General features: G+C 41.6%; 1 protein-coding gene across 1 annotated transcript in view; it reads right to left on the bottom strand.

The window, feature by feature from the left end:
* The window catches only part of LOC127355332 (sodium/potassium/calcium exchanger 3), a 55,436-nt gene that overhangs the window by 41,583 nt on the left and 1,288 nt on the right, over positions 1-12,565 (bottom strand). Inside the window, exon 2 of the mRNA XM_051386116.1 lies at positions 8,446-8,574. Within this exon, the coding sequence (XP_051242076.1) occupies positions 8,446-8,574 (129 nt within the window). The remainder of the gene's footprint in view (positions 1-8,445; positions 8,575-12,565) is intronic.

Below are 12,565 nucleotides of genomic sequence, written 5' to 3'. Positions count from 1 at the left end.
TCTTTATTATCAGGTTGCCCCAATAAGTCCATTAAGACACTCCAATTAATTAAAAACGCTGCAGCACGAGTACTGAAAGGAACTAGGAAAAGAGATCATATCTCTCTTGTACTAGCTTCTCTGCACTGGTTCCCTGTAAAATTTAGAATAGAATTTAAAATCCTCCTCCTCACCTACAAAGCTCTTCATGGTCAGGCCCCTTCATATCTTAAAGAGCTCATAGTACCCTATTACCCTTAACACTGCGTTCTCTGAATGCAGGGCTACTTGTGGTTCCTATAGGCTCTAAAAGTAGAACAGGAGCCAGAGCCTTCAGTTACCAAGCTCCTCTCCTGTGGAACCAGCTTCCAGTTGTGGTTCGGGAGGCAGACACCATCTCCACATTTAAGAGTAGGCTTAAGACGTTCCTCTTTGATAAAGCTTATAGTTAGGGCTGGATCAGGTGAGTCCTGAACTGCTGCTATAGGCCTAGACTATCGGGGGATTTCCCATGGTGCATTTCCTGTTTCTTCTCTCTCACTTTCTGCACTCATTCATGTCCCATTAATGCATGTTACTAACTTTACGTCTTCCCCAGAGTTCTTGTGCTTTCTCGTCTTGCAGGTTCTCATGGATCCTAGTGGAGCCTCCTGCCATGGTCCTGCTTGACTTCCATTGCTAATATTACTGATAGTATGGTTATTATTATTATTAATATTATTATTACTACAGTTACTGTTATTACTATTGTCACTGCTCATTGTCCCCCACTGTTGCTGTTGCCGTCGTCATCATCTTCTTCATGTTCATCATCATCATCAGTCACTACTATTAGTGTAGTTGTTGCTACTGTTGTTGCTGTGCACCTGTCTGTCTGTCTCTCTCTCTCTCTCTGTCTCTCTCTCACTCTCTCTCACCCCAACTGGACGACCACCCACCTAGAGCCAAAGGGTCTGTCCTAGGTTTCTGCCTCTTAAAAGGCAGTTTTTCCTTGCCCCCGTCGCCAAGGTCTTGCTCATGGTGATACTGTTGGGTCTCTGTAAATAATGTTATAAGGAGTTCGGTCTAGACCTGCTCTATTTGAAAAGTGTCCTGAGATAACTTCTGTTATGAATTGGCGCTATACAAATAAAATTGAATTGAATTAAATTGAATTGATCAGGATCGGGGGCAAAAGAAACTTGATTGGAACATCTCTAGTTGTTGTTACAGCCAAAGTAGATTTGTTTCACATTAGCTGATGTTTCCAAGACAAAAAGTTCCAGCCAGCGTTCATGGACAGATTTAGGTAAACAGCTGAACATCCATCAGCAGTTATGTTTACATGTAATTAACTTACGCCACTACTTCTCTCGCTCTGATTAGGACAATAATTCTGTTTAGCTGTTTACATCCCCTGGTAGATCTTAAAATGCCTGGTCTACCATTTGGGAGCTGTGGATCTGTCAATCATCATCAAAGCCTCCCAGCTGCTCCACTTCTTCGTGTGAAGAGCTCAAGGCAATCTGACAGACTGAAATATTTGTATCCGTAAAGCACATCAAACACCTTATCACGACTCCCTTGCACTTTAAGCTTTTATGTGACACTGTGCAGCACATATGTGTTGGCTGGATTAGTTATGCAAGGTGGGGGAAGCAAGTGCCTTCACAATACACATCATATATAGTTTTCATTCTTTTCTCACGCTCATCAAACTCATGGCTCCTGCCTTTCTCTTTTAGCTGTACATGAAGGCATTAACCTGCCATTAAATAAAGAGAAGGAGAATCAAAGCAAGAGCTGATCCCTCACTGATTTCAACTGTTATACAAGGGCTGTCAACAAATCTACATTTGATTACGTAATCAAATTGCAAAATCTAACGGACATTTGATTGTGAAGAAATTAATATTCAACTGTGAAAACAGTACTAGTGGTTTGTCTTGCAAGTTCTTGTGTGGGCACTGAACAGGAGTCGCACTTTCATTGATTGAAAATAAAATGTAGGTCAAGCTGAAACAAGAGAATAATTAAACTACAACCGTGTTGTGATGGCAGAAAGTTCACAACCCAACTGATCTGCACTTTAAAAAAAAAAAAAATTAAAGTTCGGGTATTCTTCTACGCGGTCAGCGATGTTGAACCACCATGTTTCTACAGTAGCCCAGAACGGACAGCGCTGGCCACCATAGTTTCTCATAACAATTCACAACCTGTTCTCATTCACAGGTTGTCAAATACAGTACATACACAGGCAGTGTTCAGTTATGTTACGTTCAGACTGCAGTCAAAAGTGGCCCATCAAGTCTTCTTCTGGGCATGCGGGTGTATGGCAGGAAATTAGCCACTGTAATAAGGAATATCACAAATTTAACTGGGCTAAACATACACTACCAGCCATACAGAAGCACTGGCAACCAGAAATGAAATGCTGATAAAGGGTCACGTGGCTGGGTCAGTTGACGGCATAGTTATGTTTTGCCTCTCATTGTATTGGTTTATGGACATAAAGCACAAAAATAGATATTCCAATATTTCAAACCATTTTTTTTACCTATTTAGACAGCATTATATTACTCCCATTTCAGACGTAGAGGGAAAGGTTTTTATTACAGTAGTCCTATAATCTCAATAAGGACATTTCTTTTTGAGTAAAGAAGGACATGTAAAGTAATCAAAGCAGAACAGTATATGCAAAGAATGACAGAGAAGAAGCAGGTCAAAAACTATAAAAAAGACCACGACCATGTCCGAGGTTTGAGTCTGGCTAGGAACCTTTGTTGTATCGGTGGTCTAATGAAGGTACAAAATACCCAAATGCTATAAACTCAGACATGCTGAGGAGCCTGCAACCCAGTAAGTAGTTTAACTGCATACTCGGTATGCTGTTCATACTTTGCCCTCTCACTCTTTTGAAAGCGGCAGTAATGGAGGATGTTCGTGACCCTCAGGAAACAGCCTCAACATCGCTCACAGTCACACCAGCTGGATGAATCTTTAAAGGTGTGTCGAGCCACTTTTTGCCGCTGGCAAACAACCTGAGTTCTATAATTCAGCAGGGGAACTGGGGAAGCATTTCCTCAGCATGCAGGAAGAGATAGAGGAGAGACAGAGAAGAAACATGACAATCAATGAGCAATGAGATAAAGGAAAACAACAACAATAGACAAACAATAAGTAATGTTGGACACATGTATCTACAGAAGAGTAAGAGAGAGTGAGGGAGAAACAGGCAGAGAAACAGCGAGGGCTGGTGAAGACGGGACTCGCAGCTAATTGCTGTGATGGATTGGTCCTATTCCCCAGAGCACGGAGCTCCTGCTCCTGCAATAACACAACGCAATGACTTTGCCAATCTGCACGTTAGGCAGTTATGAAAGAACTTTGCCACCATCTGCAACTGTTAATACAGTTGTTGTCATTGTGTTGGGAAGGCAGCAGCAGCCCACTCAGAGCTAATACTGTAATATGGCAGAATTGATTTCTCAGAGGAAATCATTCTGGGAGCTCCCTGGGTCAATTTAGCATTTTATTAGTGGAGGTCTATTGTCGAGGTATTAGAGAGTGATCATTTTTTCTGATTTGATTAATTCATCAGCTATATTATGGTTATGCTTACTTACTTGCCTCTGGCACAAGTGAAGGAGCCGGAGGGAGGCTGCCCATGTGAAGTGAGGCAAGCATGATGGCACACACACTCCTACTCGCTGTAGAAACCAGGGCCAGCACCCTCACATTTATCAATACTGTTCATAACGAGGCTCAACTCGGTCTGACTTGCAGACACACGCATGCGCGCACACAAACCACATTTCTCACAGGGAAGCCCTGATTAAGTCATAGCAGCCTCCTTTCCTAAAATGGAGTGTTGCGTCGGAGCTGAGCTGAGCCGAGCTGAGAGGATGTTTAATAACGGAGGAGAAGGAGAGCCTCCGGGGAAAGACCCCTAGAGAGAGCAGTCACATGTACGGGGTACCCAGACCGCTATCTGTCTAATCACACAGCCAATACTACTGTACACAGAGCGGCTCAGGGGGTTACAATAACCACCTGTGTTTGCTGATAGAAAAAAGATGTATCGGGTCTGTTTGTTGTATTTGTGTTCGTATGAAACTGATGGAGGAGGAAGAAAGAGTGTGTGGGTGTGTGTGTGTGTGTGTGTATGGCCATGTACCAGCTTTACCACAGATGAAAACTACTGTACAACTAATCTCCCCATTGCTCAGACATCTTCAGAAGTAATGGATTTTTCTTATTTTCCACCTTAAACGTGTACAGTGTGGCCTTGCACACTAGATCTGGGCAGCAGAGTCATCAACTCCGGTTTTCCATGATAAAAGGAAGGTCAAGAGCAGAACAGAGAGGACTCTTTTTGTATACGCTTGCTTATATTCACCTTCACACACACTGACAAGGCCACACACACACACACACACACACACACACACACACACACACACACACACACACACACACACACACACACACACATATATACAGCATGTGAACTCACAAACTCTTTTCTAGCCAGGAAAGTCTCGTTTTCAGCTATTTGTAAACCTCAAGGGAACAGAGAAAATAAGGACTGAAGTTAGTAAGATGTAACCATTCTCAACCATAACCACCAACTACTGCCTGTGCTGTCTTCCCCTCTTTTTCCCTTAACTGAAAAAATATGGTGAGGGAGTGGGGGGGTGACTAAACAAGTGTCTGAAATCAATAGAAGCGGCGGGGTCCTCACAATTAAAATCAGGGAGGGAGACGTAATGATGGGTGTGATGGCTTTTTTCATGTGTGGCTGGGAGGGGGAAAATTAGCAAATGAGAGCCTCTCTCTTTCCCTCTGTCTCTCTCACTCTCGCTGTCTCTCTCCCTCGTCTTTGGAGCACTTGATCAGCGGGCCTCTAATTTCAGGCAACAATCAGTGAATGCCTGCGCCGTGCTGCATCCTTCCAGAACATAGAGCTCATGTTGGGATACTTCCCAATCAGCCAGTGCTCTACTCTGTGACTGGCAAGCTGGGGACACACACAAGCAATCTGTTGTGTACTACGCGATCACACATAGGGCTGCACGATATGGTAAAAAAAATCATATTGGAATTATTTGCCATATTGTGATTATGATATGATTCACGATGAGTGGGAATCGTCTTTTTTGTGTTTTCTTAAATCTGGAGAATTGATTTGTAGGTCAGGGCATCTCTGCAGAAACGCAGTACTTCATTATAATGCTGTTTCGCCACAAATGTTACCTTTATCAAAAAAGTTGCATTGACCATTTCAATAATATTTCCATTTATTGTGCCGCCATAATAAGACATATAACCAGTTGACAAGATGATTAGCCAATGGAGATGTAATAAAAAATAATGTTGATAATCAATTAATAATTTAAACTTTATTACTAGTGTGTGCAAACTATAACATGGCTTTAGCTCACTTTTTCTTAGGTTATGGGGGGGCCAACTGACTCGGTGCAGAGAACAATGAATAATGGCGATTCAGTGCACAGACTGATAGTAAGAATGTTTGTTTTTACTGATCTTTGAGTTAAAGTGAGTGAAGTTGATGACATTGCACCACTACGCTTCAGTGGTGATTAGATCACCCTCATGCATGAATCATACATCAATAACAGCCTCATTTACATCCATGATACAGAAAGATAGGAGTGCATTGCAAAAAAGCATTCTGTTTTGGAGACTCATATACTGAGGAGAGAGGAGCCAAGCTCCCGCTGGCTCCCCTGTAGTTCGCACCCTGGTTGTCTGCTGGTTGATCGGTCAACTGCTCTGGTCCAGGCCGAAATATAAAAAAAATATTGGATGAATTGCTGACTTTGGTGCCACCATGAGGTAGACATTTTTGTTTTTCAGTAGGTATCTCATAGTAAGGTATTTTGGCCCAAAACACAAGTCTGATCTGATCTTTTATTGACTTAAATGTTGGTTAAATATTCAGGCTATCTGGCACACTGAAATAGCTGAATTTGGCAGAGCTTATTTTTCACAAGCTTGAGCCATGATATGAATGCAGGTTGAACAGGATAATTCATCTCCTGAAATTATAACGATTAGCTGATTGTCTTACAAGAAATGAGGTATCACTCTGTTGCTGCTGCAGGAACTAGAGTTGTTCTAATACTGATGCCATTTAGGAAATTCCTCAGATTTTGCCCATAATGCAGTATTGGGTACTGGCGATAACACGTGTCTGTGATTCAATTAGATACCACTTAATTCATTAGCTCCATAACAGATCCTGCTAGCAGCGTGTTCTCCAGCATAGCAAAGTCATGACCGGCCGTACTCTGACAAAGTGTTCAGCCAGGCCATAAAACAATTATAGCATCATAATGGAACAAAATAAGTGGGAAGTACATTGTGATTGTACAGTGGTGTAACAGAGATCACAAATGATCTTTGGCTGAGCATCAGCATGCAGAGAGCACTATAATTTGACAACAGACACATTTGATATTGTCCTGTTTAATGGCACCATTTTAACCAGTTAAAAATCAGAAGTGATTTGTCAGCGTTGGAGCTTAGTGAGTCAGAGTTTTTTCACATTATCACTCTCATTCACAGCAGGTTTGCGACACTAGCAGGCTGAGGTGGACACAACACAGTACACTACAGTAAAGAAAGGATCAGTATTCATAATTGGCTTTATTTTAGCCGATACCAGTACAAATATAGCCTGGTCTCTACAATGAAATCAATAAATCAATCATGAAATGTCTTATGGAACTCTTAACTTTTTACTCTCTACTGCCATCATCAAGTAAAAATATCAGTTTGTCCAAACCTGGTGCCTACATTGCCCATAATGCAACTTAACCACCAACAGTTTGGTTGGAGAATCATGCTAGTAGTAGCTAATGTAGCCTGGAGCCATTAGCTCAAATGAACTCAACACCAACAGAACACCCCAACTGACACTGACTCAAGTGACATCACTTAAGGCAATTTAGACATCACTAGAGACACAAAAGGCTTTATACAACTTTTTTCACTTATGCAGTATTACTGCCAAATTGCTACAGCAAATTATTTACTATTCTCTCAAATTATATAGATTAAATCATTTTTTTGATCATGGAAAAAAAAAAAAACTTGTTTCATCCCTAAACATAACCAACAAACTGCACATGCATGTACCCTGAAGCCCATGCATACTGCTTCCACATCCTTCCATTAAAACATCTGCCGCTTTTTTAAAACACGCTTCCCTCTCAAAGGTCAAATGAAGAGTGACTCACTAAATCACCACAAGGGAACGTTTTATGTGTCTCAAGCCAGACACAGGAGCAGAAATCACCAGAGCGGGCCAAGACTTTCAGAAAATATAGGGGGTTTTTTTTTAGCATAAACCTTGCAGTCCTCAAGAGGGTGGCAGGGGCTGAAGCCACCGGGGTACGTGCTTTAAATTTAGCATGAGCAGAGGAGAGTGCAGCCACTGTATAATAAGCAGGGTAAGAGAATAAGTTGAACTTTGACCTCAGCTCCCTTTATAGATGACAGCAGCGACCTTGGGAGTGTGAGAGAGGAGATTGATGACGGCCATTTTGCTTAATGAGCTCACAAGAGTACCGCCCCTCCCTCTGAATGGAGGCCAATCGTCTCCCAGTCAAGGTAAAAAAACCTCCCTCCACCTACCTCGGACACATCAATTATAACAGGAGTGAACATCAAATTTTCTTCCATCCACTAAAAATAGCAACAGATACTGGTGATGGTGAAAGTCCATGCACGTGTGAGGATTGGTCCAATGGGAAACAGGCTGGATTACACCACAAGACATGGTTTTATATGACGTTAACGATTTTTTTTCTGTTTTAAGGTCACCTACACGTGGTCTGATTTCAGCCCGTTTATTTGGACTGAGTGATTTTAAACTTCACAAACAAGAAGTCTAATAAAATGCCTTCAGCATCCTCGCCCACTATCCTTGAGTGCCTCAAACCGAAGTCGCTGGTTGATGATAAGATAAAAGGTCGCCATGGAAACAGGGATAGTTTTTCTGAGATGTGGCCACCATGGGGGAAAAATAGGAGGGAAACACAGAAGAAGAGAATGGAAGAGATGAAAAGAGAGTTGGTGCGAGACGGAGAGGGAGAGCTGGGTGGAGGGAGTGAGAGTGAAACCTGCAGGATCCTAAAAAAAAAAATGTGACGGAGAACAGGAGTAAAAAAAGCGCTGAGGCAGCCAGAATGTCACCGCCTGCTGTAGCCTGTGCTCATGGGAAATCATCTGACCTCACAATCTGGGTTACCCCACATCAGGAAGTGAAAGCAGGGGGAACCAGAGAGGGTAGAAAGACAGAGCATGTGGGGTGAAAGACAGAACATGTGGGGTGAAAGACATGTGTGGTGATCATTTGTTTCCCCGGTCCCCCTCTCTCTGTTCTGGAGGGAGGGAATGAGGGAGGGAGGGGGAGAACACTTGGGTGTCCTCTTTCTTTCCTCCTGCTTTCCGTCTTACCTGGTGTAGTGCAGTTCTTAGATTCTTCGCTCTCCATCTCCTCCAGGCTGCTGTTGTCCATTTCCTGCAGTAGCCTCCTCCCTCCCCATCTCTCCTGGTCCTCGCTGCTGCGGCCGGAGACATCCAAACCTGCAAGGTGTTTGTCACAGTCAGGAGTCGACTTTCAAAATGTGATTCAGGGAAGTTTCAGTGCAGCTACGACATCTGGATGGGGTGCTCTCACACACAAAAGATCGAGCCTGAGACTGTGAAATGATGTCTGACTTTTTTCAATTACTTTGAGGAATATAAGAATGCACAGATAAAAAAGTCTAAAAATGACAAACATCTGAATATCTGTATTTTATTGTTGTATTTTTGTGTATTTGAGTACTTTGTGTATCTTATATTAACACCTTGGGCCTCTAGGCTCTATATTAGCCACCGTGTGGGGCTGCAACAAACGACTGTTTAATTATTCTCGATTAATCTCCCGATTCGTTGTTTGATTCATTTTGTGCCAGCAAATACTGAAAGATAAGCTAGAAAAAGAAATGATATTCACTTTTCCAACATATTAGACATAACAGAAAATCTGTAAAAATTCACATTTGGCATTTATGGTAGAAATATTTGCTAAATGAATTAAAGAAATAACTTATCGTTACAGCTCAACAAACAAGTGGCTGATACAGGTTTTTCAATAGCTAATGCAGATATCTAGAGAGCAGGGCGACCGATGGCCGGTATCAAAATAAAGAAAACTCTATAATTCCATTATTCCATGCACATTACAGTCTAATATACACGGTTATCTTAGCCAGTAACGTGTTGTGTTAGATGGAGTTTTTATTAATTCATGAAACAGAAAAATACATTGTTTATGCTGCAGACTTCAGAACATGACTGGTATTTCAGGGAGAGCGGGGTACAGTATGTTAGAAGCAACGTCATTCAACTGCATTATTATACCATAATACACATAGACAATGCTATGCAATGTTTTAGATATGATCTGCTGTCATTTCGAAAAAGATAATGATGACTGAGGATGGAGCAGGAACATCAGAGTTAAAATCCGGGGCTCCAAGCTAACGTTTTCACCACCTTCCCAAAACTCACAAGAAGGAACGCTAACACAGTTCCACAGCAGCCACACTGACAGATCTGCCTTCTGATGCGTCTGCAGACATTTTCGTTCATTGGCCTCATGAACACAGGCATCAGCCAATGCTGATTGTCTCAAAATTCCAGATAATTAAGCAATCTATCTACATTAAACGCTTCGTACATTTCTCTTACAATTGTTAAATTTTGCCTGTGACAGGCCAATATCGAAGTCTACAGGGGCCTTAGAGAAGAGCATGAATCTGAGCACACATTCAGTGGAGATTAACAGTTTAAGCTACAAGGACACATTTTTTACAAGGACAATACATTTTTGCTAGTGACCAAAGAGGTTCAATACACAGTCCTAATGCAAAGGGACATTTGATGTACAACACAAGGCTCTGCCAGCTAATCACACCTATGAAGACCAATGACTGATCAATCATATCTCTTTGGACAAAAGACAAAGATTAGTACATACAGTATATTTAAGGGCTGCAACTCATTTATTTTTCATTATTGATTTACCTGCTCGCTATGTTCTTGATTACTCAAGTAATTCTTTAGTTTAAGAAACGTCCAAAAATGGTGAAAAAATACCCATCAAAGTTCCTCAGACCTTAAAGTGACGTCTTCAGACGTCTTCTTTTGTCTGACAAATGGTCCAAAAACCAAAGATATTCATTTTAAAATGATATAAAACAGAGACAAGCAGTAAGCCCTCTTATTGGAGAGACTGACACTACAGAATGTTTAGTGTTTTTTGCTTTACTGATATACTTCATCGATTATCAAAGTGGTTTTCTGTCAATGGACTACTGATACTGGTAGTTTCAGCTATAATATATTTCAGCACATTTACGGTATCATCAGTTACTTTTAATGTCATAAACTGGGCCTCTATGTATAACTTACATGTTTGTGTTGCTGAGATGTTGCAGGTAGCAAAGTGTGTGTCAAGCAATTTGCTGTATTTTTAATGCTCAGTCTTCTCTGTCACATTAAAGTTTGATGCTTTATATAATAGTAGTGAACAGCTGGAGGAGTGCACCACAGATGTGTCAGTTTGGTATCTCCCCTCCTCCCCACACCAATTCATACATTGAAGGGGAATTTCATGATTTTCCAAAACAAAATCCTCTCGGGGGGTGGAGCAACTGCGCAGCGCACACAAAGTGGGGCTCCCACTGTGGCTACATCTGCACATTCTTCAAGAGAGCAGCAACACCAATGAATTCATTTCATACTTCAGAGAGCCCAGCAGGAGCACTCTGCCCTTTCCACCCTGCCAACCACAAGTCTGGCCTAAGAGAGGGATTCAGATAGAATTAAAAACCCCAGTTATTCAATAGTCCTGAGGGCATGGCTGAACTTCTCACCTGGCCTCACCTTCACTACACCACACACAGCAGCTAACAACAGCAGCAGCAGCAGCACTGAGGTTTGCGTGCCAGCTCTCTACCGCTGCCTCCTTCCTCCTATCTTTCGCTATCTTGCACAGAAGAAGAGGAGTGTGGGAATGATTAATGTGCCACTGTGAGGAGGCGTTGAGTGCCCCGCTTCCAGCTCCACAACATCAAGCTCAATTTAGCAGAACTTCATTAAGCGCATCATAAATAATCAACTTTAATTGATATTCCGGCAAGCTGATTAAGAGTTAACAAGAACACAATGGGGACAAGGGAAATGCATTAAACGCCCTGGCGCCGTCTCTTGTTCACCTCTAATTTTGGGCACATGCAGAGAGCGGCACTGTTGCATTTCCATGTAACCAGGATACGCAGTGGGGAGGAAAGAAGAGAAAAAATTAGTCCCACTGATGATGCACAAATCATGAGAGTATGAATATTCATGCAGGCCTTCTGTCCGTGGAAAGTGATAAATGCATCTCACTTTAGCTGACGCTGACTCAGTAATTAAGTGAAGTGTTGGGGGCACAGTCAAAGAGAGATAAAAAGAGAAAGAGAGGAACACGCAGACATCAAGTCAAGTGCTACAGATGTTTGATGTTAGGAAGTAAATGCACTTATTTATTATCAGGGTTTCATCTGATTGCATTTGGGTTCTTTGGCAGTCGGTTAACTAACATGCCAGTGCAGCACGGAAACAAAGTTAGAGAGTGAAAGAGACACTGAATGTGGAACCATTTGCAGTAACCTGGAGAGGTGTATAGGCCTATACCCTGGGGCTCATTGCCCTGATTTCACCACTCTGCAGCTAAAACACCTGAACATACAGCAGCCTCTGCATCCCTCAGCCCTGAATAGTTTCCCATAGTTAAAGCTCATATGAATTCCCAATATAGCCTCCTGTGTACCTGTATGACAGCAGATTTTTCAGGTCAAACTGAGGCTAATGGTTATGAGGGTGTAACTCTCTTTAACTTTTTGGTTTGAAATTAATTTAATGACCACATTTTTGACTAAGTGCTAGGCTTAAGTTCAATGAAAAAAGACACACATTTGGAAAGATTTGTCAATGTACTGATGTCTAATGCCACCTTTCTATATTTCTATTCAATGCTTTATTAATGTGGCACAATAATGTAATGTTTTTGAGTTCAAATATCTTCATTTTGGGGCTTTTCCAATTAAGCAAGTATTGATATATGTGATTGTTTGTGATTAAGTCAGCATAGATTTCTGCCACCCACTGCTCACCCCATGAATATTCCTCTAAATCCGCCCCTGACACTTGTGGGATATGCTAATGTTCCCTACAGGGTTCTATACCAATACCATGGTATGTGTGTGCTATGAAACTTGATAGTACTAGGTATGTAGGTAGGTGTATGAAGAATTTCGAAGAATACTGTATCACAATATTTTGTTTTATGATAATGTATCGATTTAAACCCTCAACCACTAGATAGCAGTGTTGTAAACTGAGGGCTATGATGTTGATGATAAAGGGATTGTGATAAATACAAATGCAGATCTGCAGAAAAGTAAACTTTTTCTAACCCAGATTTTATGCATATGGTGGTGTGTTTTTTATACTATGACCGTTACCCTAATATTGGGTTCAAATT

This window comes from Dicentrarchus labrax, unplaced genomic scaffold (assembly GCF_905237075.1).
Source record: "Dicentrarchus labrax unplaced genomic scaffold, dlabrax2021, whole genome shotgun sequence".
NCBI lineage: Eukaryota > Metazoa > Chordata > Actinopteri > Moronidae > Dicentrarchus > Dicentrarchus labrax.
The sequence above is the reverse complement of the archived record's forward strand: the minus strand, read 5'-3'. Positions and strand labels throughout refer to the sequence as shown.